At 35.5% G+C, this 26,486-nt stretch overlaps 1 protein-coding gene across 2 annotated transcripts in view; it reads left to right on the forward strand.

The window, feature by feature from the left end:
* Nucleotides 1-26,486, forward strand: part of Nedd1 (neural precursor cell expressed, developmentally down-regulated 1) — a 55,997-nt gene that overhangs the window by 338 nt on the left and 29,173 nt on the right. For both annotated transcript variants that reach the window (XR_001175309.1, XM_013022820.1), the window contains exons 2-6: nucleotides 2,499-2,642; nucleotides 6,176-6,270; nucleotides 9,324-9,440; nucleotides 12,093-12,233; nucleotides 25,262-25,491. Coding sequence is in view for 1 of the 2 variants with exons in the window: in XM_013022820.1 (XP_012878274.1) it covers nucleotides 2,507-2,642; nucleotides 6,176-6,270; nucleotides 9,324-9,440; nucleotides 12,093-12,233; nucleotides 25,262-25,491 (719 nt within the window). In the remaining variant the exon portion in view is untranslated. The remainder of the gene's footprint in view (nucleotides 1-2,498; nucleotides 2,643-6,175; nucleotides 6,271-9,323; nucleotides 9,441-12,092; nucleotides 12,234-25,261; nucleotides 25,492-26,486) is intronic.

A 26,486-nucleotide genomic window follows, 5' to 3' on the forward strand; every position in this document is an offset into this window, starting at 1 on the left:
ATGACCCCCCCCCCCGCCCCCCCTCCCGCACAGAGTTCGCCCGTGCCGCACAAGTCTGGCTCCTTTTTATAAATCTCACCCAGACTCTGGCAGTGCACGAGCGTGAGATCCAAAAGTAACCTCAGGTGAGCAGGTCTCAAGCCAGTGCGGTGCGTTCTGCCCAGGGAAAGTTGGAGAACTCTTTCAGCTCGCTGGTGGTTGATCGTCTCCCAGAGCTGCTGCTCTGCCCTAACCATGGCCTGGTATCCTGACAGTTCTCTTTGCACGACCCCTTCTTTTTAGGGACGGCTGTAATGCCCCTCTCTAGACAGGCCTAGATCTCAAGACAGGCAGATGGGTCCCCTTCCCTGTCCCACGCACAGTTAAATGATGTAAGATGACCAAAGGTAACACCTTCATTGGGGCCCATTTGCCCATAACCCCAGCTGCATCCCATTTTCACGTAGGCAGCATCTTGCGGTTGTGTTCTCTGGACTTAGAGATTGTCTTTCCAGAACTTTGTTTCTGGAGTAGCCCACCAACAGTGCATCTGGTACACATAATTAACTCACCATATTGAAGTATTGTGCACAGTTCAACAGGTGACAGTTGCTTGAGTAGCACTGTGCTATTTGATGAAAGGGGCATAATGAAGTATATGAGTGAGTTTACTTGTTAAAAGTTGGATTATTCATAAATATATGACTATTTTTTGTCTTTTGACCATGAAAGGTTTTGACAATTCATTATGCCTTTAACATACAATGCATGATGCTTTCAATTTGTCCTCTGAATATATTAAACACAGTGTGATACTTTGATGACTTGGGGACCTGTCCATGACCACTATTTTTGTTGCTATCTGTTATAGGCAGGTTTGGGGAGTGTATTTCTCTGCCCTCCTGTCCATGTATTTTTAGTATGTATTTTTTTCTCACCCATCATCCATGGTACTTGCTGCTTTTTAAAGTGTCTACCCAGAGCAGTGCTCTAGTCTGTCTTGGTTTGTGAAATTGCCTTGTTAAAATTAGTGTTTAAAGAACATACTGTAAATAAATTATAAAAATAAGGGCATCGTAGACCAAAAATTGGCATACAAATGTAATGGCATCTTTGGCCATATTGCTAATTTTGCTTTTGTGGAAAACATGCATAACTTGATTCAAACTTGCAGGAATGCTAGTTTGTCAAAAACTTATCATTTTAAATAAACTTTTTATTGTGAAAATACTGTACAGAGGGGTTACAATTACATGAGCAAGGTAATGAGTACATTTTTTTTAATTGTGAAAATACCATACAGAGGGGTTACAATTACATGGGCAAGGTAATGAGTACATTTCCTATCAAGCATTGTTGCCCCCTCCTTTGTTTTTCCTCTACCATCCCTGCCCTCCCATCTCTAGACTACACTCCCTCCCCCTCCCCAAATTGTAAAGTTCGTTTTTCAACTTGGAGTCTTGTACATTTCATTGTTGCAGTGGGTCAATCTGTATCCTTATTTAATCAATTTGTTTTTTCCCTTCCCCTCCCCAAATTATACCAACATCAAATACAGTGAAAATAGGGTTTGTACTGTGGGGGAGGGACATACAAAGCAACAAAAAAATCACCTTATAAATATGTTAGAAACAAAAAAAGAAAAAATCCATTTGTGTCCTTATCTTGGGGTTCATTTCTCCTAACATCATCTTATCTGACCTTTTCTGCTTGTCTCAGACATATACTAGTTATTGCAAATAAGGGAAACCATGGGACCTATGTTTCTTTGGGCCTGGCTTACTTCACTTAATACAATTTTTTCCAAGTCTTACCATTTCCTAACAAATGGGGCAATGTCATTCTTGAAAATGTGGTATTATCAATTTTTTTAGTACCTACTATGTACTACGAATGTTTCAAGACTGGTATGAGGGGACAGACATTGTTATGAGAACAAGTAAGAATTTCAGATAATAAATGCTATGAGAAAAACAAAATTGGCTGGTTGAAATATAGGATAATTACTAAAGATCTTTAGTCACAGTGATCAGTCAGGAAAGGCCTTTTGGAAGCAGAAACATTTGAGCTGAGACCTGAATGATGAGAGGAGATGGCCTTGGGGAATCTGGGGAGAGATTTTAAAGCAGAGGGGACAGCAAATAAAAAGAGACTAAAGTGAGAATAACCTTGCCTTGTTGTCTGAGACAGAAAGAAAGCCACTGTCCCATTTGTTGTCTCAGGGAAGAGAGGTAGGAGAGTTACATAGGAATGTGATAGTCTGTCATGGAAGACAAGCTAAGGAGGCCTGATTATATTGTAATTGCTTTGAGGGCCTATTGAAAGGGTCAGTTAAGGTATGTAATCTGATCTGTGGGCTAGATAGCTTCAACTACTTTGAATCTTCAACTACTTTATGGTTAGTACAATGTTTGGAATAAAAATCAAAGTAGAATTGCTTGTTTCAGACTAAATGCATCATTTTAACTTTAAAAATTGTCTATTTGTTGCTTTTAAAATATGTTGTAAACTTTTTATAGGCTCAGTCATGCAGGAAAACCTCAGATTTGCTTCATCAGGAGATGATATTAAAATATGGGATGCTTCATCTATGACACTGGTGGATAACTTCAACCCTCACACGGCACCACATGGAATCAGTTCAATGTGTTGGAGCAGCAATAGTATCCTTTTTTTTTAACTAACTACCTTTTTTTTATGATTTACAACTAGTAAAATTAAAAGTTATGCATATGATCCACAATAAGAAATATATTTTGTGTAGCTACAATAAAGTAAAATACATGTTTTTTTTCTTTTTGAACACAGTACATATAAATGAACTCTTTTTTTTCCCTTTTGAAAAAATTTTACAGTGTAAGTCATTTAAAAATACTATTGTTGGTGAAAAAATGTCTGTGCTGTGAAATGAAAATATCTGTTCTCTAGATCAAGACCATAGACTTAGTTGTATTATCAAAAGTTTACTATCTAACCAAATGGAATAGTACAGAGAGTTTTAAGCAAACTTCCAATGGTTTTAGAATGACGTTCTGCATATACATTTGGATATTTGTGACTATGATCTAGACATGAATGACTCAAAGGCAGAGTCTATCATCCATCATAACTGATGTTCTCTTTGTGTTCTATAACAGTTCCCAAACAAATAATAAAATTGTTTAGACTGAATTTTTATAAGTTTTTCTGATTGATAACTTTCCCTGTCTTGGTGTGCTCCAAAGTGTGGATGTAGTAAATGTGGAAGCAAAGCCTGTAACAAGTTCACACTGTTAACATTTTGGACCCAATAATTCTTTATTGTAGTAGCTTTTCTAAGTATTGTAGGATACTTGTAAGTTTGGGGGCTTCTATCCACTAGATGCCAATAGCCCTTAGTTAGGACAGCCAAAAATGTCCCCAGAATTGCCAAAATTGCTCGCAGTTGAGGCCCACTGTTGTTTGAGTACTCTCATCACTCTAAGAAAACATTCTATATCATTGATGTACAACAATTGTGCTTTTCTGAAACTTACACTATTTCTTACCAATCTTATCAAAATCAGAGTATTAACATTCTTCCCTATAAAGAAAAAAATTGGAGAGTTTTAAAATATGACTGATTCATGAACAAAAATATTTGAACATTTTATGCCCAACACCTTACAGATATTTTTAACTTGTATACAGTTATTGTACAACTTTTCTTATTGAAGTTGCATCTATATCATTCCTTGATTTTATATTGAAGTAGTAAAATAAATTATTTTAGTGCCCCTTCAAACTCATGAAGTGACTAAATTTTTAAAGGACTCTTCAAGGCATAGTAGGGAAAATGTCTTACGGAGATTGGCAAAAATGTAAAGTTGTTTCTGTTTCTGTTTAGATTTTCATTATGCTTAGAGCTTAATTTCGTTATGTTACTGTTAAGAAAAAAGAAACAATTCTAAGGTGGAGATAGGAGAATGGGATTTGGGTATAGTTTGAGACCAGCCTGGACAAAGTTAATAGGAGATTCTATTTAAAAAACTAAAAACAAAAGAGCTGGAGGAGAGGCTTAGTGGCAGAGTGTTTGCCTTTTCAACTGGAGACAAGTGGTAGCAAGGTCCAGGCACTTAAAAATAATTATTAATAATATTTATTAAGAATAAATAGCCAAGTGCTGGTGGCTCACACCTATAATCTTAGCTACTCAGGAAGTTGAGATCTAAGAGTCTGTGTTCAAAAACCAACCCTAGCAAGAAAATCCATGAGATTCTGAACTCCAATTAACCACCAAAAACTGTGGAACTGTAACTGTGGCCTAGGTGATAGAGCACAAACTTTGAGCAAAACAAAGCTCAGGGAGTGTCCAGACCCTGGTCCCAGAACCTGCACCAAAATACATACACACATATTAATACATACATACATATTAGTGGTTTATCAACAAACTGATGTCACTAGGAGGTCATTGTTTTGTGTGATTTCTAGAAATAAGTGAGTGTGTATTGTATTCCTAATGAAGCTTTGGTTTCTTCCATGGAGGTTAGTTACTGAAGCACAAAGATTCCCAGGTTCAGAGACTTGGAGTCGAATATCATAGATCCCAAGGATGGAATTTGTGTGCATAGTTTTCTTTTTTGTAGTTTTTCCTTTCATTTCCCTTTTGCTTTCCCCTTCCTTTACTCCTTTCCTTCTTTCCCTTTTCTTTCCCTCCTCCCCTTTTTTCTCCTCTCTTTTTCCCTCCCCTTCTTTTCTCTCTCTTTCTTATCTCTTCCCTCCTTCATTTCCTTCCTTCAGATTGTGTTCTTCACCTTCTCATGGTGAAATTTAAAGCCAAAATTAAAAAGTACATAGCGTACTCTTTTTATATTATCTTCTTTTCTTCCATTTTAAGGAATAGCAGTGGTAAACAGAGGGAAAAAGCAAAAAAAAAAAAAGGCAAATGGTTTATTTTTGTTTGACAATGTTGTACTGTGTTGGTAGGGATGATTTTGTTTTCTCCAGAAATTAGGTAGGAACACAGATTACTTTATAATTAGTAATGAAACTTCCACCTGACACCCATGTATTATGCCTACTACAATATTTAAATGTACCTGAAATATAAAAATGAGGCGCATGTTAGCATCAAAGGGAACGGCATCTGGGTGAATATTAGTACCATGGTGATTTATTTGATGGTTCCAAAAACCAGAGACTTCTAATTAAAGACATTTTGGGGCCCACATTTTATGGTGACCATTAACTCAAGAACACCTGGGACATTACCTGAAAACATTTTTGGAATACAAGGTGGCACTTTATGCTTGACTTCAATGGAATTCAGATATGAATAAAACTAGCAAAGTCATGTAAAATATGATTTTGTTTGAATTATATAATAAAATTACAATCCATGTTCTAGTCATAAAATATGTTATCACAAACTATGCAAACATTGTAGTAAAGATTGTATTCTATAGTTTTTGGCTCCTATACGTAGACCTTGCTGGCCTAGATCTTTTAATTTGTGACTCAGAATCAGACTTTTGTTCTTGGTTATGTTATATTTAGTCACATTGCCTTTAAAATACATTATTTTGTGTTTACTCATTTCTCGGTATAATTTAGGTAAAATAAGATAATTATAGTTCTAAGACTATAATTTAAAATAAGGATAAAATCTATAGACAGTTAGGATTTACAATTTAACCATACTTATATTTACTATAGTGATTATGATATTCATTCTTAGTATATTTAAGATAAAAACATTCTACCACAAATATTCAAGTTATGAGAGAGTTTCAATCTTCATTTTCTTAACTGGGAAAATTGGGAGAGTAATATAATGCTTGACTCTTAGTGTAAGTTTGTAATAAGAAGCAGTGGATTGTTAAATGTATCTTGAAAGTTTTTGTGCATGGAAATTCTGTTTTTTACTGATGCTGCTTTTATTATGCTCTCATTCCTAAAGGTTAAAGTTAGACCTCTGACTTACCCAGAAAAGGAAGTATTATTTTATATGAGTTAAATGGCCTTCAAGGGATCACATAGCTAGAAGGAAGAGTTGTTGTTTAGAATGGTAAGAAAGAGAATTAGTAATTGTAACTGGAGCTATTTTTGAAAGCTAACATATAAGTTATATTCATTTACTTGTCTTAGTGTTTGCTTGTATAAGTGCTTTCTCATTATATAGTCTAGGGTTATAGGTGCTCATGAATTGTTTGATGCTCCCTAACTCTTCATTTAGATAACTTTCTAGTGACAGCATCTTCTGGTGGTGACAAAATAGTTGTTTCAAGTTGCAAATGTAAACCTGTTCCACTTTTGGAACTTGCTGAAGGGGTAAGTGATTTATTTAAAATATAACCTTTTTATTTAAAATTTTAGTTTTGCTTGAGTGGCCATAGCTTATTTATTGGAAGCTTGTAGCTAAATGTAAAGTTGTTTAAAAGTGTCATTATTGGCCGGAGGCATGGCTCAGCCATGGACTGCTTTCCTAGTAAGCAGGAGCCTTTGCGTTCGTAACTCCAGTGCCACCAAACAACAACAACAAAACCCAACAAGAGTCATTATTAGCCTAAACTATTAGCAATACAATGGCATTTAAAGATTTTTTTTTTTTGAGCTGCAGCTCCATTTTCGGTTTTCTGGTAATTAATTAGAGATAACCTTGATCCTTGGATCTCAACTTCCTGAGTAGTTAGATGTGAGCCACCAGTGTCCAGCTTGTTGAAATGTTTTAAGTAAAATAACATTGACATGTAGGGGAGCAATTGAGGACTTGGATTTCATTTGCTAGGGGCTTACCTTGCCTATTCTTTTTTTAACCTTCTGTGCATTGCAATGCCTTAGGTTACTATGTTTGCCTGACCATATAATCTGTAATGTTATAACTGCCTTTAATGGACTGTGGGCTCAGAGCCATCAGAAAAATGACCATGATAGCCCTGATAGTAGCCCTCTACTTCAGATTCTGTCTGCTTTGGACTACAGTGCCTGCCTGAGCGACCTTTACATGAAGCTCTTATGGTGTGTTTTTTCCTTACCCTTTTGTTTTATAAATTCATCTGAATGATTCAGGATCACATTGGCTTTATCTTTACATTCACATATATTCCTTGATAGCTCTTTTAAACAGAGTAAGTTAGCAATATGCACAAGACACTATGTTGGAAATGAACTTTACAACTTGGGGAGAGGAGTTGAGGGGGAGGGAAAGTGGCAGAAAACAAGGGAGAGGGTAACAATACAACAAGAAATGTACTAATTACCTTACTTATGTAACTGTAACCCCTCTGACATCACCCTTACAATAAAATAAGATAGAATTTAAAGAAAATCCTATATTTTATGATATAAATCATATTAATTACATGTTTAAGTAGTTCCAACATTTTAAAATTAATTGTAAAAATTAAAGCTAAATAATAAAGTTGATATTTAAAGCACAATAAGGATGAATGCTATTTTATGATGTCATATATTAATAATCCCAAATAAAATTTGGTATACATATTACAAAAAGAAGAGTATAAATAGCTTGTAGCTTGTACTTTCCTTAGTTTCAGAGTTTTTATAGCCTTAATCTCTTCCAGCTTAGACATAGTGCCTTGGCAGGAAAGATGTCTGCTAAACAGGGTAGAAATGGAGTTTGAGGCACTCTGCCTGTTCAGATGGAGCTAAGTAGAACCGAGACCGTAAATGCCCTTGTTAATGAGCAGACTGTACTTTTCAAGATGAGACAGAGTAGCCACATCACCCTGGATCCTGACATCAGAGATAGCCAACAATTTATCAGTACCAAAACAGTTTCTTCTACCTTCATCACTGTTATGTGTACTTTTATGCATTATGTTTTAGAAGTGCACATTTGTGCATTATGTTTTAGAATTAGTGAATTACTCTCTGGGATCTTTTTGTTTTAATATCTTATACTCTGTACTATAAATCATATCTTACACTTTAATATTCACAAGTGGAACATAAGGATTTTGTTAGCCCTCTTTCTCATCTTTCAGAATTATAAGGTAATTGGTTCTGATTTTGAATATTCCTTAATTTACTTATAAAAACATTTTGCAAACAGTTTCTTAGCCTTTATTAGGAATTTCGTGTGACATATTTGCTTATTGATAACTTATTTTTTGGTGGGATGCAAGTCTCGTCATTCATGTACTTTTTGAGACAACTAGATTTTATCCACATGGCGAATTAAGATTCCACCCTACTTATTTTAAAATTATTCTTAGAGTAGTATTTTAATTTTATGTTTTGCCTCTAAAGTAGACAGATTGATATTAGCAGTATTATAGTGAATATAATAGGCTACTAAAAAAAATCTAGATGTCTGACCAGGTCTTATGCTTAGATTTTGAAAATTATGTCTTTTTATTTTTTGTTTTTGAAGGTTTTGGATTCCTACAATAATCATGCAACTTCTATTAATTATTTAAGTTCATTAGCTACATTAATAATACATTGACAAGGAATGATCTTCATGAGTAAGCCAAATGTGTTTTGTTGTGAGCCCATAAGAATAAATGTAGCTGTGACAGTTGGCATCCTAAAATATCTACCTAATATGTTTGGTGGATACTATCCTTGTCCCTTTCTTTACAGGCTGTTTTGATGGTACTTAGCAGACTGTCCTGATTAGCAGTGACAACTTTTTTTGTTGCTTTAGACCAAAGTTAGTTCCTAGTTCCTAATTAGAATTGTAGCAAGTATATCAAAACACTGATGTAATGTGTATACTGCTATTTTTATATGTGATACTTGATACTGTTGGTCAAGAGTTAAAAGAAATCTTGACTAGGCCAATAAGGATGGGGGAAGGGACCAACTATATCCTTATAAAACTCTTTGGAACAGAAAAAGGTTTTGAAGATGCACACTTAAGAACAGTAGATCTAGTCTTTGTTTCTCAGATTAAGAATACTACCTTTTGAAAGGCTTTTCCTATCTGTAAAATCAGAAATCTAAACTACAAGTTCCTTAAAAGCCTGTCTCTTCAGTATTTTCTGAGCTGAGGATTGATTGTACTTTAAGATACTTTTTAGATATTGGGAGAGGTTCTATTATTATTATTATTATTAAGGGCAAATAATCCTGATGGGAAGTCAAGACTTGCAGGAGTTTCCTCTGCCTTTTCTGCCATTAACTCAGTGAAAAACACTAACCTGCTTGATTCCTTGAAGTCTTGAAATCCTTGAAATCTTGAAATTCTTGCAAGCTGGTAGATCCATATGAAAGATGAGAGATGAGTTTTGAATTATGAATATTAGCATCTTTATAACATAATTTAGTATATTTATCACATACGAAGTGTTAGATGAAGACTCAATAGCTCTGGGCTCTGTTGAAACTAACCTTTTTTGTTTTTGTTTTAATAATAGCAAAAGCAGACATGTGTTGATTTAAATTCTTCATCTATGTATTTGGTAAGCGGAGGCCTAAATAGCACTGTTAATATTTGGGATTTAAAATCTAAAAGAATTCATCGATCTCTTAAGGTAAGTAGTTTTGTTTTAAATCTTTACAGAATGTAAAGATTTTGAATTTGAACTCTTATGTTAAACTTGAAATGCTTGAAATGCTTCAGAATTTAAGTGAGTTATTAGGAAAAATATAGGCACTATCTAGCCTAAACATTTTTTGTCTCTTTTCCTCCATTATTACTTATTTTCTGTGTTTAGCACTTTACTTATTTCTAGTTTTGTTTGAGGGAACTGCCTTCTTCACTTGTTTCTGAAGTGTGGTTTGTTATTATCCCAAGGATTTTTTTAAGATACTTTGAAGTTGAAAATGCACATGTCAAAATAACAAATAGCAGCAGCTAAATGCATTATGGGAACTCAGAAGGTCAATCGCAGCTGTGGTTACTGGACTGAATACCATCATCCAAGAACCCCTTTTGTGTTTCAAAGTAAAGTCAAAACTTGGCCATGGTACTCTGTGTTCTTATTCATTCTCTGATCCTCCATTTCTTCTGTATTTTGTAGCAGGTACCAGACATTACTGGTACATATCTTCATGTTATTGAGTCACTTCTTTTTTTTTGGGGGGGGGTCCGGTTGTGGGGCCTGAACTCTGGGCCTGGGTGCTGTCCCTCAGCTCTTCAGCTCAAGGCTAGCGCTCTACCACTTGAGCCACAGTGCCACTTCCGGCTTTTTTCTTTTTGCTTATATGGTGCTGAGCAACCAAACCAAGGCCTCAGGCTTGCAAGGCAAGCGCTCTACCACTGAGCCAACTTCCCAGCCCTTGAGTCACTTCTTATTAAGGAGGGGTATGTTGAAGAATGGTTTTCTTTTTGCAACATTGAAATGTAATCCTGTGACTGTGGTTTAAATACTACCTTTGGAAGTTCATTATTTATAAAGCATACTCTAAAATCTAATACTGGAAAAATAATTTAAAAGTCATCACTAATGAACACAGTTAACTTACTGAGCTCTTCAATATGTCATCCACTGTACTAGCATATGTTTATTCTATTTATCTCAATAATTGCAAAGCATGTGGTATTATTTCTGTGGGCAGATGGAGGAACTGAGCCATAGATCCTGAAGAACTTGTTTGTGTCAAACTGTGTCAAACTTAGTAGTGGAAAAGATGAGATGCAAGTACAGATGCTACTATTCTTTAGTCTTTTAAATTCTGAAATATTTGTATGAAAGTTATTGAAGAGCTGCGCCTACTTTGAATAGGGAGCATCTTCCAAAGTTGAAACTAGTCTACGGGAAGTTTTATCACACTTAGGAGCTTCCCTTACTAAATTCCCTTACTAATTCCCTTACTAAATCATAGTAATTCTTTAGGAATACTCTCACATGGGGATAATCCCATATAATGGGATTAATCAATGTACAAAGTGTTGGTTATTTGTATTCCTTCTTTGATAGAAATCAGCAGGAAAATGTACAGAAAATGCTTTAAGGTCATAGAAAAAGTTATAGGCAGAATATTATAGCTATTACCACTTGAGATGTAGTTCCACATCTGGCTCTTTGATGGTTGGTTCATTGGAGATAAGAGTCCCATGGACTTTCCTGCCTGATCTGCTTTGAATCGCCATCCTGAGATCACAGCCTCCTGAGTTGTACCTACTATTCTTGATAGTATATGAACTGTTAGGTACCAAGTTTAGTTTATCTTAAAATGACACCAAATCAGTGAGAACTATCCTAACCTTGGTCAACTTTCTGTGTTCCTGCTAGGCATTGCTAATTTCATATTTAGAAGCAGTCCTCCTGTACAATCCACTTTTTATCTCCTCAAAGTGTGTTCTTTTTTGAGTAGCAAGTCAGGTATAGTGGGAAGAAAGGCTTTGGAGTTTGATGTAGAATTGACTCCTGGTGCTATCATTTGGTAGTTTTGTGACCTTACTACTGGTTCCTTAACTTTTCTATGCCTCATGTATTTCAGTAATTCATAGGCAAAATTACCCTTGCCTCTTGGGATTTTTTTTTAAGGATTAAATAGTAATATCCGGCACTGATAGGTGCTTGGCAAATATAAACCTCTGCTATATGTTCTCTCAAACATGATTTGCTTATTTATTTTTTTCTTCATTTTGCAGTGTCTGATTTCTTTTCTTCTTCCCTAAGTTATCCTTTTCTGAGTTGTTCCAGTTAGTCTTGAACTTGACATCCTTTGGCTTCAATCTCCTGAGTCCTGGTGTGTATCAGGACTTAACCCTTTTTTAGAGTTGGTGTGTGGCTTTATGTTGTTCTCAGACTTGACTCAGGTCACGTGATGGCTTTTTTGTTTTGCTCTGACACTTTGCCTCTACTACTCACTTAACATTCACTCTATCATTTTTGTGTTCATTTAAGTCTTTTCTAAGTGAATATCATATTCATAAGAGCAAGCACTCCCCTAATAGTTAATGTGCAATAAATGTTGTCAGTGGGAATCAGTTTTGGGAGACATTTAGCAAATTACCCTATCATACTGTCTTGTTTCAGAGCACTTGTGCTGTTAATATAATGGTTATGAAAAATGTGTTTCCAAGATTTGGTGTTGATTATAGTTTCTTACTCATTGGGATAATTTTTAAAAGTTATTCAAGGACAATGTTAATGAAAATATTAAATTGAAAAAGATGAAAATCGGCTGTTTAGAGATTATAGCACACTGTACTTAATTGGATTTCTCTCTTTCAGGATCATAAAGATGAAGTAACTTGTGTAACATACAATTGGAATGATTGCTACATTGCTTCTGGATCTCTAAGTGGAGAAATTATTTTGCACAGTGTAACCACTAACATATCTAGTACTCCTTTTGGCCATGGTAGTAACCAGGTATAGTATGGATTTATTAAAGTTGATAACATAGATTTTTAGCTGTGTGCCAGTGGCTCATTCCTGTAATCCTAGCTATTCAGGAAGCTGAGATATGAGGATTTTGTTTGAAGCCAGCTTGGGCAGGAAAGTTCATAAAATGCTTATCTCCAGTTACCTACCAAAATAGTGGGAAGTAAAGTTCAAATGGTAGAGCACTAGCCTTGAGCAAGAGAAGTTTAGGGCCCAGGTCTGGCACACAAACCAAAAAAAAAAAAAAAGATTTTAATTACTAAGACAGTGAATTTAAGTTGAAAAAATATTTTTAATTTATATCTAAATTGCTTGAAAATTTTGTAGTTAATGGTTATCTATTACATTTTAAACTAGATATACTAGATTTAGTGCTTATACAAACTCAAGTTATATGACTGAATAGATCTCTCACCTAGAACATAAGTATATGTAATAAAGTGCAGCTAGTTGGTAATAGAGTAAGCCTATTATGAGTGTTAATCTTTCTATGACATTTCCATTATGGAAGTGTTATTTCAAACTATATATATGCTATAAGACAGGTATTTATGTTCATAAATACTGCTTGGTGGACATGGGATAATTAAGTGTTTAGGCAGAAGGTAATTGAATTTTGCATTTAAAAATTTTTAAGTATATGATGAATCAAAGCTTATTAATATGTTTCAGGTTAGTACAGGGTTATTTGGAAAAAACTTTAAAAATTAGATAATTATATATGTTATTTTACAAATATTAGCCCATTAATCTTTCTCTTAAAAGCATGACAAGTTTCTAGTAAGGCACTCATGGCTCATGCCTATAATCCTAGCTACTTCATAGTTTGAGGCCAGCCTGGACAGAAAAGCCCTTGAGACTCCCATCTCATTGAAGAGAAGCTACACATAGTAGTATCATCTGTCATTTCAGCACTGATGGAAGTCTGATAGTAGGTGATCTTGGTGCAGGTGCATACCTGGGCAGGAAGCAAGATCATATCTCAAAAACAAACAAACAAAAACCCAGACAAAAAACAAGCATGGGAAAACAGGACTGGTTAGGCCTCAGCTGTATAGCCCCTACCCAACAAGCTTCAGGCCCAACTTGGATTTAACTCCCTGCTGCCTCCCCAGTTTTTTTTTTAAAGGTTTCTGAAGAAATCTTAATTCTTGTCTAATTTCTCATGAAATTCTCTACCAAATTTCCAGTAACTTGTATCTTCTTTTAAGATGAAATCTTGCTTTTCAGCCTCAGAGGAGAGAGGGGGGAAAAATGGTGAATTTTGTATCTTATTGTAGGTACTTTGGCTGAAAATATGAGAAATTCTCATAAATATGAGAAATCTTCACTGTTTGAAAGCAGTTTTTAAGAAGTTGCTTGACTAATATGTATTATTTAAGGAAATTTTAATGGATATTCAAAATATAATAAGAAAGTCCTTTTTCAAGTTTTGTGCTAGCACTAAAGGTGATGTATTTGTAAGTTATATGAGTGACTTGTGCAGCAGTCACTGTGATTCTTAACAGGCGAGGGAAAACTTGAATATTGAAGGAGTTCTCTTAGCTGGGTTAATGCTCAATTGACTCTTGCTTGTTTGCTTTTACTACGACTATAGACGAGCCTCTGCCAGTTATCTGATGCTAATGTGTATTAGGGTTAGCATTACATAGTCACATGAGAGTTAGCAGTTATGACAACATAAAGCCTAATCCCATAGTCTTAGGAACTCTTGTGAGTAATTGTATCTAGTCATCAGTTCTTTTTGTATATTAGAAGCAGATAAATTTATACTTTTTGGGCCAGCTTTTTAGTAACAAAATTTAGTTGGGATACCACCCTATGTTTTCTTACCCTTCAGTTTTCATTGTATTTTGCTAAACCAAACTAATGGAAATCTTTCATTTGTTTTGTTTTAAGCACTGTGATATTGATTCTGTTCTCATTCAATCTTTGATCCTTTGTTATTCTCATTTTACATGTAACTTTTTCTTTTTGCCACGTATTAAATTGTACACAGTAGGGAGTATCATCATGGCATTCCCAAACATGTATATAAGGTTCTCTGACCATATTTACCCCCCTCTGTTAGTTTTGTCATCCTGTCCTTCTCTTTTCCCTTTCTACTTTTTTGTAGTCCCCTCTTTTACTTTTATAACCTTGGTTGTTTGTTTTGCTTTGTTTTCTTGTAGTTTCAACAAATGAGAAAAAACATGTGATACTTGTTTTTGTGGCACTGGTTTATTTCACTTACCATATGTTTCCCAGTTCGATTTATTTTCCATCAAATAACATAATTTCATTCTTCTTTATGCCCAAGTAAAACTCCCTTGTTTTCTTTATCCATTGATGGGCAACAATGCTGGTTCTATAATTTGGCTGTAGTGAATAGTGCCATGATAAATATGAGTATATAGGACTCTCTCTAGAAAACTTTGATGGTTTTGAGTATATACCCAGTAGTGGTGTGGATGGATCATATGTGGGAATTCTACTTTTAACTTTTTTGAGGCACCTTCACAGTGATTTGCATAATTTCCAAATTGGCTGTACTATTACAATCCCACCAGAAATGAGTAAGGGTCCTTTGGAGTATACTCCCATTTTCCACAGCCTTGCCATCCTTTGTTGTTTATTTTCTTGATGGAAGCCATTTCTGACTGGGGTGAGATGGAATCTCAGATGTTGTTCAGATTTTCATTTCCCTGATGTCTAAAGATGTGTAGTATTTCTTCATGTTCTTCTTGGCTATTTGTATTTCTTCATTGGAAAGTGTGTATTTTTTATGTGCTCATTTATTTGATTATTTATTACTTTAATGTTTAATTTTTGAGTTCTTTATATATCCTGGATATTATTTCTCATTGGATAAATATCTAGCAAATATTTTTCATCCTGTAGGCTATCCCCCCTACTCTATTTGTTTCTTTTGCTGTTTAGAAACTTTTTGGTACAAACCATTTGTCAATTTTTGCTTTTATTTCCTGTGTTATTGGATTCCAACTAAAAAAGTCTTCTTTGCCTATGCCCATATATATGAAATGTGACACCTGTGTTTTTCTGTAGTCATTTCAAAGTTTTGGTTTTACATTAAGATCTCTGGTCCATTTTAAATTGATTTTTGTACAGGATGAGATATAAGAGTCTCAGTTTCTCAGCACAACTTGTTAACATGGCTATCTTTTATAATGTATGTTTTTGGTGTCTTTGTCAAAAAGGAGATGGCTGTTGCTGTGTGAACTTATTTCTGGGCCTTGGGCCTTCTATTCCATTGATCTGTGTGATTTTGCTCCAGTTATTACTTTTTTGTTGTTGTTGGTTGTGGGGCTTTCACTCTGGGCTTGGGCACTGTCCCTGAGCTCTTCAGCTCAAGGCTAGCACTCTAACACTTGAACCACAGCGCCACCTCCAGTTTTCTGGAGATAAGAGTCACGGACTTTCCTGCCCAGGCTGGCTTTGAACCATGGTCCTCAGATCTCAGCCTCCTGAGTAGCTAGGATTACAGAGGCATAAGCCACCTCTGCCTGGCTTATCCCATCACTCTTAATGGACTGCTTTGGAAGTCCAGTCTTTAGAATGCCACCATCATTTGTTTCTGGATGTCTTTCTAGATCAAGACAGATAAAATTATAAGACCTGGATGATCCAGAGCTTCTTGAAATCTTGCTGTGATCTCTTGTTACCTTGTGCATAAGTACAACATTTATTCTTAGCTCTTCTGTGCACTAAGAGAATTATCCTTAAAATACTAACTGATAAGTTGATACATTGTTGATTTTCATGTAATATTCATTGATTACTTTGCATTGGTAAACTAAATTAGGTTTATCTGTTGGTTTGGAACATAGTAAATTAATATTAAAGCTTTGTGCCTCATTCAAGGTGAGATAATCCAGAACTTAAGATCTTCATGAATATGCTGCCTCCTGTTTGGGCAGTCTGCATCTCTGTAGGATCTTTTCAGATAGTTCTTCTGGGAAGTTCATGTTTCATTGGAAAACATTACCAGGAAAACATTCAGCCAACTGGATGAACTTGATCAAGTCAGTTAACTCTTAATCCTGTCCCCTTTCTTACCTGCCAAGTGATAATAATAATAGTAATATTTTCAGCAGTATTTCTTTTTATGGCTGAGATGCTGATATATATCATAGTATATATCATTTAGTAAGAGTGTTAGCTGCTGTTGTGAGCTATTAAAATCAGTCTATTAAAATCGCTTTGGTTATTGGCTTGAATATTTTTAATATAATATGTTTCCTCACACTCATGCTGATTTATCAGTTTTAACTTGGTCTCACAAATACAGGTTTCTTTTTTTGTATTAGACTGATGAGAACATTAAAGACGTTCAAATTATTTAGCTTTCTTACCTTTCCCTGAGACAAATGTTTATGTAATTTTTGTATACTGTATTATCATTTTTCTTTGATAAACTATACTATTAAAAGGATGGTATATAGTATAAGTGATGCTAGGGTGACTTTCCTCTATAATCCTAGCTACTCAGGAAGCTATGATACAGATGATTTAGGTTCAAAGCCAGTCTAATCCCAAAGCCAGGAAATTCCCTAGGATTCCATTTCCAAAACAACCAGTAAAACATTAGGATGGAAGCATGGTTCAAATTGTAGAAAGCCAACTGAACAAGTAAGCTGACCAAGTGTCCTGGCCTGAGTTCAAATCCCTGTGCCAGGGGGATAATAAACACACATGGACTAGGAAATAGGAGTTAGCCTCTATATATCAGGATGGTTGTCCCAGTTATCTTAGTGAGGGAAGTCACACTTTATGATTCTATATATATAAACTTTCCTTCAAATAATTGAAATATTTAGAGTCTATTTTAATTTTAGTTTTTAGGGTTTTTTTAATTTAAATTTTTTTAATTTAGTTTTTTTCCTGTGAACAATTAAGTTACAGCTTACTTATTTTGACCAAAAGATTATAAAATTGCTACATGAAATTGTATTTTAAAAAGTTGCTAAATTTTCCCAGAATTCCTTTAAGATTTCACATACATTAAGTATTCATTTAAATTTAAATCATCATAACAAATATCTAGTTTGTCAAAAGTTGACATTTTTTAATTCAACTATACTGCTACTATTTCTGTGTTGGTTGATTTTACTTTAGATAGGATCTGGGTTACTCAGGAAAAAAAAATAGGTAGAACATGTCCATGATTATATTGAAGTTTTCCTTATTTTTGTTTCTATGAACACTAAAGCATGTGAAGTCTTTAAAATTTATCAACTTGGTTGCTTTGTCAGAGTGACAAATTCTTGGCATCTCACTGAGTCTACATCAGACTGAATTTCTTATCAGGAATGAAATTTCCTGAATATATTTAGAATCTTACTTTGAAACGTCTGTGCTGAATTGAAGCTATTAGTGTTGTGTGGATCACAGTGCCTTTCTCCAAGGGAGAGGAGCTTTGCTGCTTCTGCAGAACTTCCTGGCTAACAGACTTTTTGGGTTATAATTGTGTGTCACTATTTGGCACATTCAGCAGCTTGGGCTTACAAATAAATTAACTTAGATTGCCCTTCTCAAACTTCTGCCTTTAACAAAGCAATCAAAAAGTGTAGATATATTTTATTGATTCCTTAGAAAAAAATGCATTATAAAATGTTAAGAGGTGAGATTCTTTGCGATTTTTAAATAGAATGTATTTCATTTGTTTTCTTAAGTGGAAGTTTTGATAATCTTTGTGTAGGGGTTTTTTTTTTGTAACTGTTAAAAAGCTTGTCTGAATCACCAATGTGGTATTTTTATTGTCAATGTTGAAGAATTTATGTTATGCTTGCCAAGTAGGTGCTCTACCACGGAGTCCCCTTAGTACCTACATTTTTCTTTTCATTTTCTTTTTTTAGGTAGGAAAATTGTGGTTTGAGGCTGGTCCTGAGCAAAATTGAGGCACTTCCTAAAAATTAATGAAAGCAAAATGAGCTAGGATTATGGTTCAAGTAGTTCTATGCTCATTTAGTAAGCAAAGGCCTTAAGTTCAAACCTCAGTACCACCAAATGAATAAATAAGTAAAATTAATGAAGGTTCTAGGTGTGATTTAAATGGCAGGTCCCTGAGTTCTAAAAATCAGTACCAAAACCAAAAAGTAGAGGCTGTTTTGACTTGTTCCACTTTTCCACCTGAATATGAACCTTGTTTCCTTTGGTTCTGGTGCTCCATATTCTACTACTACTGATGTATTTCTACTACCACCAGTGTCTCCACTCTGGGAGGGAAACACTTGCCTGGTCAGTTTGGGAGTTCACTGGGACTAAACTCATCTGACCTTGTACAGACCTGCTAATGCTGTAGGTTTTTCTGGTTTGTACAAGTCTTACGAATTTGGCCTCTCTGGTTTTCTGTGAATACTTTTGGCAGTTTGGGGCTCCCGTTTGCAGATGTGTTTCAGACTCTTTGTTATTTATTTCTCTCTATGAAGGACTCATGACTAGGTGTTTCACTTATGAGTGTGGTTTTGTTGCAGTTATTGTCCATGGGATTTTAGTTTTGCTATCTAGTTTATAATTTGTTAAACATACACATATATTATTGGGTGTCTCCACTTGATGACTCATAAGAGTCTATGTTCAGTCATTTATATATCTGATTTATTCCAGTGACTATATATAGATCAAAATTAGCAAAGAGAGAAAAAGTTGCATGGGCTGAAACACATAGGAAACTGAATGTGAGCTTCCAAGAGTCTTTTCTCCATGCCCATATAGGAGTTAAGGGAACTTCCTTTTGCCATGTGCACAGGCTGCAGGACGTTAGTCTAGAGGCAAGTTGGAGGCAGAGAATAACTTTATTAAACTAGCTGAACAGATGACCAAATGAAGTTAGCCTATCTTAGGCTAACAATTCCAAGTAAAGAGCTTATATAGCAAGTTGAGAAAGTTGAGTTTTTAGTCAAACAGTGAGTACCAAAATAATCATTAATCCAAAGAGGCCCATTTCTTTAACTCATATTCTTATTTGAACTAATGGGTACCAGATGGTCTAAGTTCTGTAAATCTAAAGAAAGATTACCTATTAGGAGGTCTTATGACTAATATTTTCCTGTTACTTTTTCCTAGAGTAGCTGATTCTATCAGTATCTTAATTTAGGTTTAGAATTTAAAATGTCTGGCAAAGGGAAATAATACAAAACACAAATATACAAAGGCCAAGTTAGCCCACAAGGCAGCATCAAGGTCCTCTGAAAGTTTAGCAACTGAGTCTGCTGAAGTAAACTGACAGTACAGTAACTGAAGAAAGTATGCAAATTCATGACATGGAAGTTCACAGGGACCTCACAACTCTAGTGAGAACCTAATAGCCAAATGAGATTTTGAAACTTATAAATTTCCTCTTCAAAGCAGAGAGGGAGTGAGGGCTGTAATAATTTTGTGTGGGTAGGTCTGAGTTTTGGTGGAGGTGAATGGGTCCTGAGAACAGACCATAGAACAAATGCTAACTGGCTAGGAGAAATGTCTTCCCAATAACAACACTCAGAATAGGTATAAAAGCTGTCCAGCAGGTGTAGTGGTGACCTTTAGTGTCAGTAATTACCCAATTTAGAACAATAACAAATTAGTACTAATTTTTTCTTTCCTTTTTATTATCTTTAAAGTGTTTGTTTTAATTGTAATACCAAGGATCGAACTTAGTGCTTTGTAGTTGCTAGGCAAGCACTCTTCCACTTGAACTCTGGGCCTGGACACTATCACTGAGCTCTTCATCTGAAGGTTAGCACTTTACCACTTGAGCCACAGTGCCACTTCTGGTTTTCTGGTGATAGTATCATGGACTTTCCTGCCCAGGCTGACTTTGAACCACAATCTTCAGATCTCAGCCTCCTGAATAGCTAGGATTATAAGGTATGAGCCACTGGCGCCTGGCCCAGTTCTTTTTCTTTTAGCTTGCTTTTCAGATAGGGTCTCAAGAAAACTTTGCTCTGGAGGCTAGTCTTACTCTTCTGTAGTTGGTGGGATTGATACAATGTGCCATCACACCCAGCTTCTTTTTCAGATAGGGCCTAACATTTTCTCTAGCTGATTTCAAACTATAATCCTCTTATCTCTTCCTCCTGTGAATCTTGTATTCCAGGCATACTCTACCATGTAAAAAGTTCTTAATAGGTCAAAAGAAAATAAAGAAGAAAGATAAATAGTCATGTAGTATTTTTGCAGCTTAGACTTATAAAGCTTGAACAACAATGAAATACAAATTGTTTCATAAATCAGTAGTTTGAAAAAAAGTGTACTACCTAGAAATTAGAAATAACATCAGTATCTAACATTGTAGTATTGAAATAAATTGATATAATCATGCATCTACATATTGTCTGTTATACAGTAGGAAATATTAATGATGACTTTATTAGTGTATTAATTGTACAGAATAATGGGCTTCATTATAACATTCTCATAGGACATGACTATTTCAGTAGGAAAGTGTGATCCCAGGTTTTTGGTTGATAATCTGTGGAAACCACACAAACATACAGGTGCATAAAAAATGTTTCGAAATTATTAGATAGAATTATTAGGTGAACTTTCTTTGCTTTGTGATTAAAAAAAATCAAATATCTATAGTAGAGGTGAACAAACTGATACCTAGGAGCCTGCTTACTTTTGTAAATGAAACTTTATTGGTGCAGTTATGCTTATTCATTTATGCATTACCTTTAGCTACTCTTTCAGTACAGTACCATGAAATATTTTCTGTGTAGTCCTTTAAGAATGTTTGCCAACCCCCCTACTTAGATTGAGTGTATAGTTATATATTTAGAAACAAACTCTCACACTAACAAGTGTTCTTTTTTTTTTTTTTGGTCTTTTTTTTATTGTGAAAATACTGTACAGGGGGTTACAATTACATGGGCAAAATAATGAGTACATTTCTTATCAAGCATTGTAGCCTCCTTCTTTGTTTCCCCTTCCTATCCCTTCCCATCCTCCCTCTTGCCCCCAACCCAATCTTCCTCCCCCCCCACCAAAGTTGTAAAGTTTGTTTTCGACATAACGACTTGTACATCTCATTGTTGCAATGGGTCCGCCTGTATACCTACTCAAACGATTTGTTTTTTCCCTTTCCCTCCACAAATTATAACAACATCAAATACAGTGAAAGCAGGGGTTATACCATGGGGGAGGGACAAAGAAATAATCCTATAAATGTGTTAGAAACAAACACATGAAAGAAAAAAACATTTGAATACATATCTTGGGGTTCATTTCCTTAACATCAACTTATCTGACCTTTTCTGCTTGACTCAGCCATATACTAGTTATTGCATATAAGGGAAACCATGGGACCTATGTTTCTTTGGGCCTGGCTTACTACACTTAATATAATTTATTCCAAGTCTTTCCATTTCCTAACAAATGGGGCAATGTCATTCTTTCTGATGGAGGCATAGAATTCCATTGTGTCTATATACCACATTTTCTTGATTCATTCATCTACTAAGAGACATCTGGGTTGGTTCTTAGCTATGGTAAATAATGCTGCAATAAACATAGTTGTGCTGGTAGCTTTAGTGTGGTCTTGTTTGTGAACATTTGGGTAAATGCTCAAAAGTGGGATTGCTGGGTCATAGGGGAGCTCTATGTGGAGTCTTTTGAGGAACCTCCATACTGCTTTCCAAAGTGGTTGAACAAGTTTACACTCCCACCAACAATGAAGTAAGGTTCCCTATATATCACCCTGCACCAGAATCAACTCCAAATGGATCAAAGACCTCGCAGTCAAAGCAGACACTCTGAAAACATTACAGGATGGAATAGGAAAAACCCTAGGTCTCTTTGGCACAGGCCAAAATTTTCTTAATAGAGACCCAGAAACACAACACATCAAAGAAAGGTTGGACAAATGGGATTGCATGAAATTGCAGAGTTCTGCATGGCAAAGGACATAGCTAGCAAGATCAATAGAAAGCCCACGGATTGGGAGAAGATCTTCACTAGCCATACAACAGACAATGGTCTCATATCTAAAATATACCTGGAACTCAAAAAAATAAATCCCCCAACACAAATCTTCAAAGAAACAACTGCCCAATAAATAAGTGGGCTAAAGACTTATAGAGAAACTTCTCTGGAGAGGAAACAAGGATGGCCAGTAGACACATGAAGAAATGTTAAACCTCCCTAGCCATAAAAGAAATGCAAATCAAAGCAACATTGAGATACCACTTCACCCCAGTTAGAATGGCTAGAATCAAGAACTCTAATAACAACAGATGCTGGAGGGGATGTGGCCAGAAGGGAACCTCACATGTGTTCTTATAGCGCTATAATATTTTTCCCCCATAAGCTTCTTGATAGTTTTATTTAACTCTTGGAAATAGTTTATTCTTTAATAAGATAAATGTATCATAACTTAAGTGCTACTGATACCAAAATGAATTAATGGTTTATTTTAAATAATTTAATAGATCAGTACTTCGTTCATTCTCAGTCACTAGCTGTTCTAAAGAGATGATAATTTAATAGATGTAGAAAGTCAGAAAAGATAACTTGTTAATATTATCAAAGGGCTAAAGAAGTTAGTGTGTTTATTGAAGAGTCTTAAAATATTTATAGAAGATGTTTGACCTAGGCCCCAGTGGTTCACGCCTCTGGTTAGGAAAGTAAAGTTCGTTAAACTCTTATCTCTGATTAACTACCAAAAAGCCAGCAATGGAGGGAAAAGTTGAAGGGACAGGACCTCAGCTCTGAGTCCAAGTACCTTCACAGGGAAAAAAAATAGGATGATTAAGTGACAGGTACATAGCAACAATGAGCAAGAAAGCTAGGCCCTTGTGAGATAGGCATAATACCTGCTGTGTACCAGGATCTTGCAAAATGTTACTTAATCCTCCAGATAGTCTTGTTTCTTTTTGTTTTTGTTGTGGAGCTTGAACTGGGCCTGGCCCTGTCCCTCAACTCTTCAGCTCAAGGCTAGGGCTCTATCACTTGCCACAGTGCCACTTCGGGTTTTCTAGTGGTTCCATTGGAGATGAGAGTCTTACTACTTTCCTGCTGGGCTGGCTTTCAACTGGCTTTATTATTTTTTTTCTTCTTCAATATTTATTTACTTATTTTATTGTGAACATACTGTACAGAGGGGTTACAATTACATGGGCAAGATAATGAGTACATTTCTTATCAAGCATTGCAGCCTCCTCCTTTGTTTACCCTTCACATCCCTTCCCAGCCTCCCCCCCAATCCTCCCCCCCAAAGTTGTAAAGTTCGTTTTTGACATGCTTTAAGCCATGATCCTCAGAGCTCAGCCTCCTAAGTAGCTAGGATTATAGGCGTGAGCCACCAGCATCCTGCTTCCAGATAGTCTTGACTGGCAAACAAAAACACTTAGATTTGGAGAGTTTTGAAGAATTTATCTAAATCACAAAGGGTTTGATCCTCCATCTGAAGTTAGATTTTCTGAGCGGAATATTTAAGATGATCTATTCTTAATGAGTTGCCATTTAGGTCCCAAGAACTTGAAACAATATATGGAATTTAAGTTTTGAGTTAATAAAGGAATACTTTTTTTATTTTTTGGCAACAGGGGCTTGCTATGGTAGTCTAGGCTGTCCTCAAACTTATGATCCTCCTGCCTTGGAACCTTTGCTCCTATGCTGAGGTTACAGGTGTATACAACGACACCAGAGAAGTAATAGTATTGTGTATTCCCATCAGATACTGGGTAGCTATATTTTAAAGTTGTTTTAGGCACATTCTTGCTGTGCCTATTTCTAGATTGATCTCTACCAACTTTGACAGTATACCATTTCTCAGATGCTATAATGTTTTCTGAAATTGTGCATTTCATCGAAATTTAGATGTGTAAAGGATTATAAATCATTCCTTCTAGTGCTACAGGAAATCTTGAAAATTATTGTTTGGCCTTTTAACAGGCTAGCACGTGATTCTATAAATATTACTGTAATCTTAGCACTCTGAGTTGTGAATAATTTAAGGTTAGCTTGGACTATGGAACAAGACCCTGGCTCAAAAACAAAAGATTTATGTAGTTTATTTTTTCTTAAATGTAGTCCAGAAGAAAGGTTTATCTATTCAAGTGAATGTATGTTTTCTCAACAAAAATAAAAATTGCATAAACCAGCATCTTTTTGTTCATGTTTGGGCTCCTTACTTGAAAATAAGGCATCAAATTTAATGGATGACCATAGTTGTAATTATCTTAGCTGAGGTTTTAATAACAGATATTTTGTTATTCTAGAGTTTATGTTGAATATTATTTCAAAACTGAGAATTAAGTAAAGTAAGTTTGCAGGGGAAAATTAACTTGCATATAAAGTACTTGAAAATTAATTATAATATCAAAAAATTTGAAAGCAGTATTTTAGCAAAGGTAGCTAAAGTAATATCTTAGATGTGTTTATTAAACTTGGATCTTTGTTTATTCTGGACCATTAGAAACTGGAAAGGGAGAATATCTTTGTTGCCCCAGTGATTAATGTTTAGAGAAAGGCCAGCTTGCCCTTAGGCTGACGGATGCCTTTGAAAGCCTGGATATAGTTTATCCCCATTTAGAGCATTGCCAATTCGTCCTTCCAGTTTTATTACGCTGAAGGTCTTAGAACTGCCAGATCATCACATGCTCAAGTTCAAACAAATATATCCAAATATCTATAATAATAGAGGAAACAAAGATGAACCATTAATTATCTTCTCCCAGTGTTCCCTTGTAGTTGTCTGTTCCCAGGTAGTTACCTGAGACAAGGCTCTATATTTACAGTATATATTCTAACCCAGCAATCTCAGTGTATGGCAAGTTTCTCAGTAAAGGGTGTGCTTGAGTTATACTCCAAGATAAAAATCATGACAAATATCCAATTAATAGACTATTTGTATGTTTCAGGGTCGATTTATAGTCCACTAAATTATATTATGGTTCTTGTGGCAAAAATCTGTTGCTCTTTAAAAAAAGAGAAGTTCTAAATCTTATGTAAAGTTGATTTGCTTTTTGTAATTTATATAAAGTATATCTGTGAATGCTTACAATTCCATAAAATTTATTATTTTATTTTTATAGTCTGTTCGGCACTTGAAGTACTCCTTGTTTAAGAAATCATTACTGGGCAGTGTTTCAGATAATGGAATAGTAACTCTCTGGGATGTGAATAGTCAGAGTTCACACCATAATTTCGATAGCACACATAAAGCTCCAGCTTCCGGCATCTGTTTCTCTCCTGTCAATGAATTGCTGTTTGTAACCATAGGCTTGGATAAAAGGATCATCCTCTATGACACCTCAAGTAAGAAGTAAGTGTGATGTGCTTGTTCCTTAATTTGGTAGTTTCCCTATCAACAGACTATTTGTGACTCTTACAGATTGAGATTAATGCTTAGGAGCTAGGAGCTGTATACTTCTTGTATCTAGTAAAAAGAGAAGTTTCTTTCTTATTGTCCTGCAGAATAATGTGGTTGGGGCACGAGTATTACTTAGAAACATTTGAAACATGATAGTTTGGGAATAGCATCCTGATTTTATTATACACACACACACACACACACGTACACACAGAGTACATGTGCATGCACATGCCTGTGTGTACCTGTACTAGGCTTGAGCTCAGGGCCCCGTCCTCTCATTTGGTGTTTTTTACTCCAGGTTGATACTCTACTACTTGTGCTATACCTCCACTTTCAGCTTTATTGGTGGTTAATTGGAGATAAGAGTCTCATGGATGATTCTGCTGAGGCTGGTTTCAAATCCCAGTCCTCAGTAACTGGCATTGCGAGTGTGAGTCACCAATGTCAGTCTCACATGCTTTGTTTTTCTTATGCTTCACATTCTTAGTGTTCATTTTCTTTTTAAAAGCACATCTGTATATTTAAAGTATTTTTTAAATTTGGTGTAAAATTATTTCTACAGCAAAATTTCTAGCCTTAGTATATTTGGGCTGGGAAACCATTGGGACCTACCCTGGGCATTGTAGCCTATTTAGCAGCATCCCTGGCCATTGTCTACTAAATCCCAATGGCATTCCACACACTGTGATAGCTTATACTGTTTTCAGACATGCCAAATATCCCCAGGGAGCAAAATTGTTCCAAGTAGGGTGCTTAGTCTTGTAACCATTTACCTCCTTCTTCAGCAAGAGAGTGGTCTTGAAGTATCTAAAGCTCACACAGAATGTCAGTGCTGTCAGGGATGGATTCCAGTGTCATAACCTTTGTTATGGTGGTAGAGTTTTTGTTACTTATTTTACTCTTTCCTTTTGAAATAATTTACTGGGTGCCCCAATAGTCAGTAA

This window comes from Dipodomys ordii, unplaced genomic scaffold (assembly GCF_000151885.1).
Source record: "Dipodomys ordii isolate 6190 unplaced genomic scaffold, Dord_2.0 Scaffold3, whole genome shotgun sequence".
In the NCBI taxonomy this organism is placed as follows: Eukaryota; Metazoa; Chordata; class Mammalia; order Rodentia; family Heteromyidae; genus Dipodomys; species Dipodomys ordii.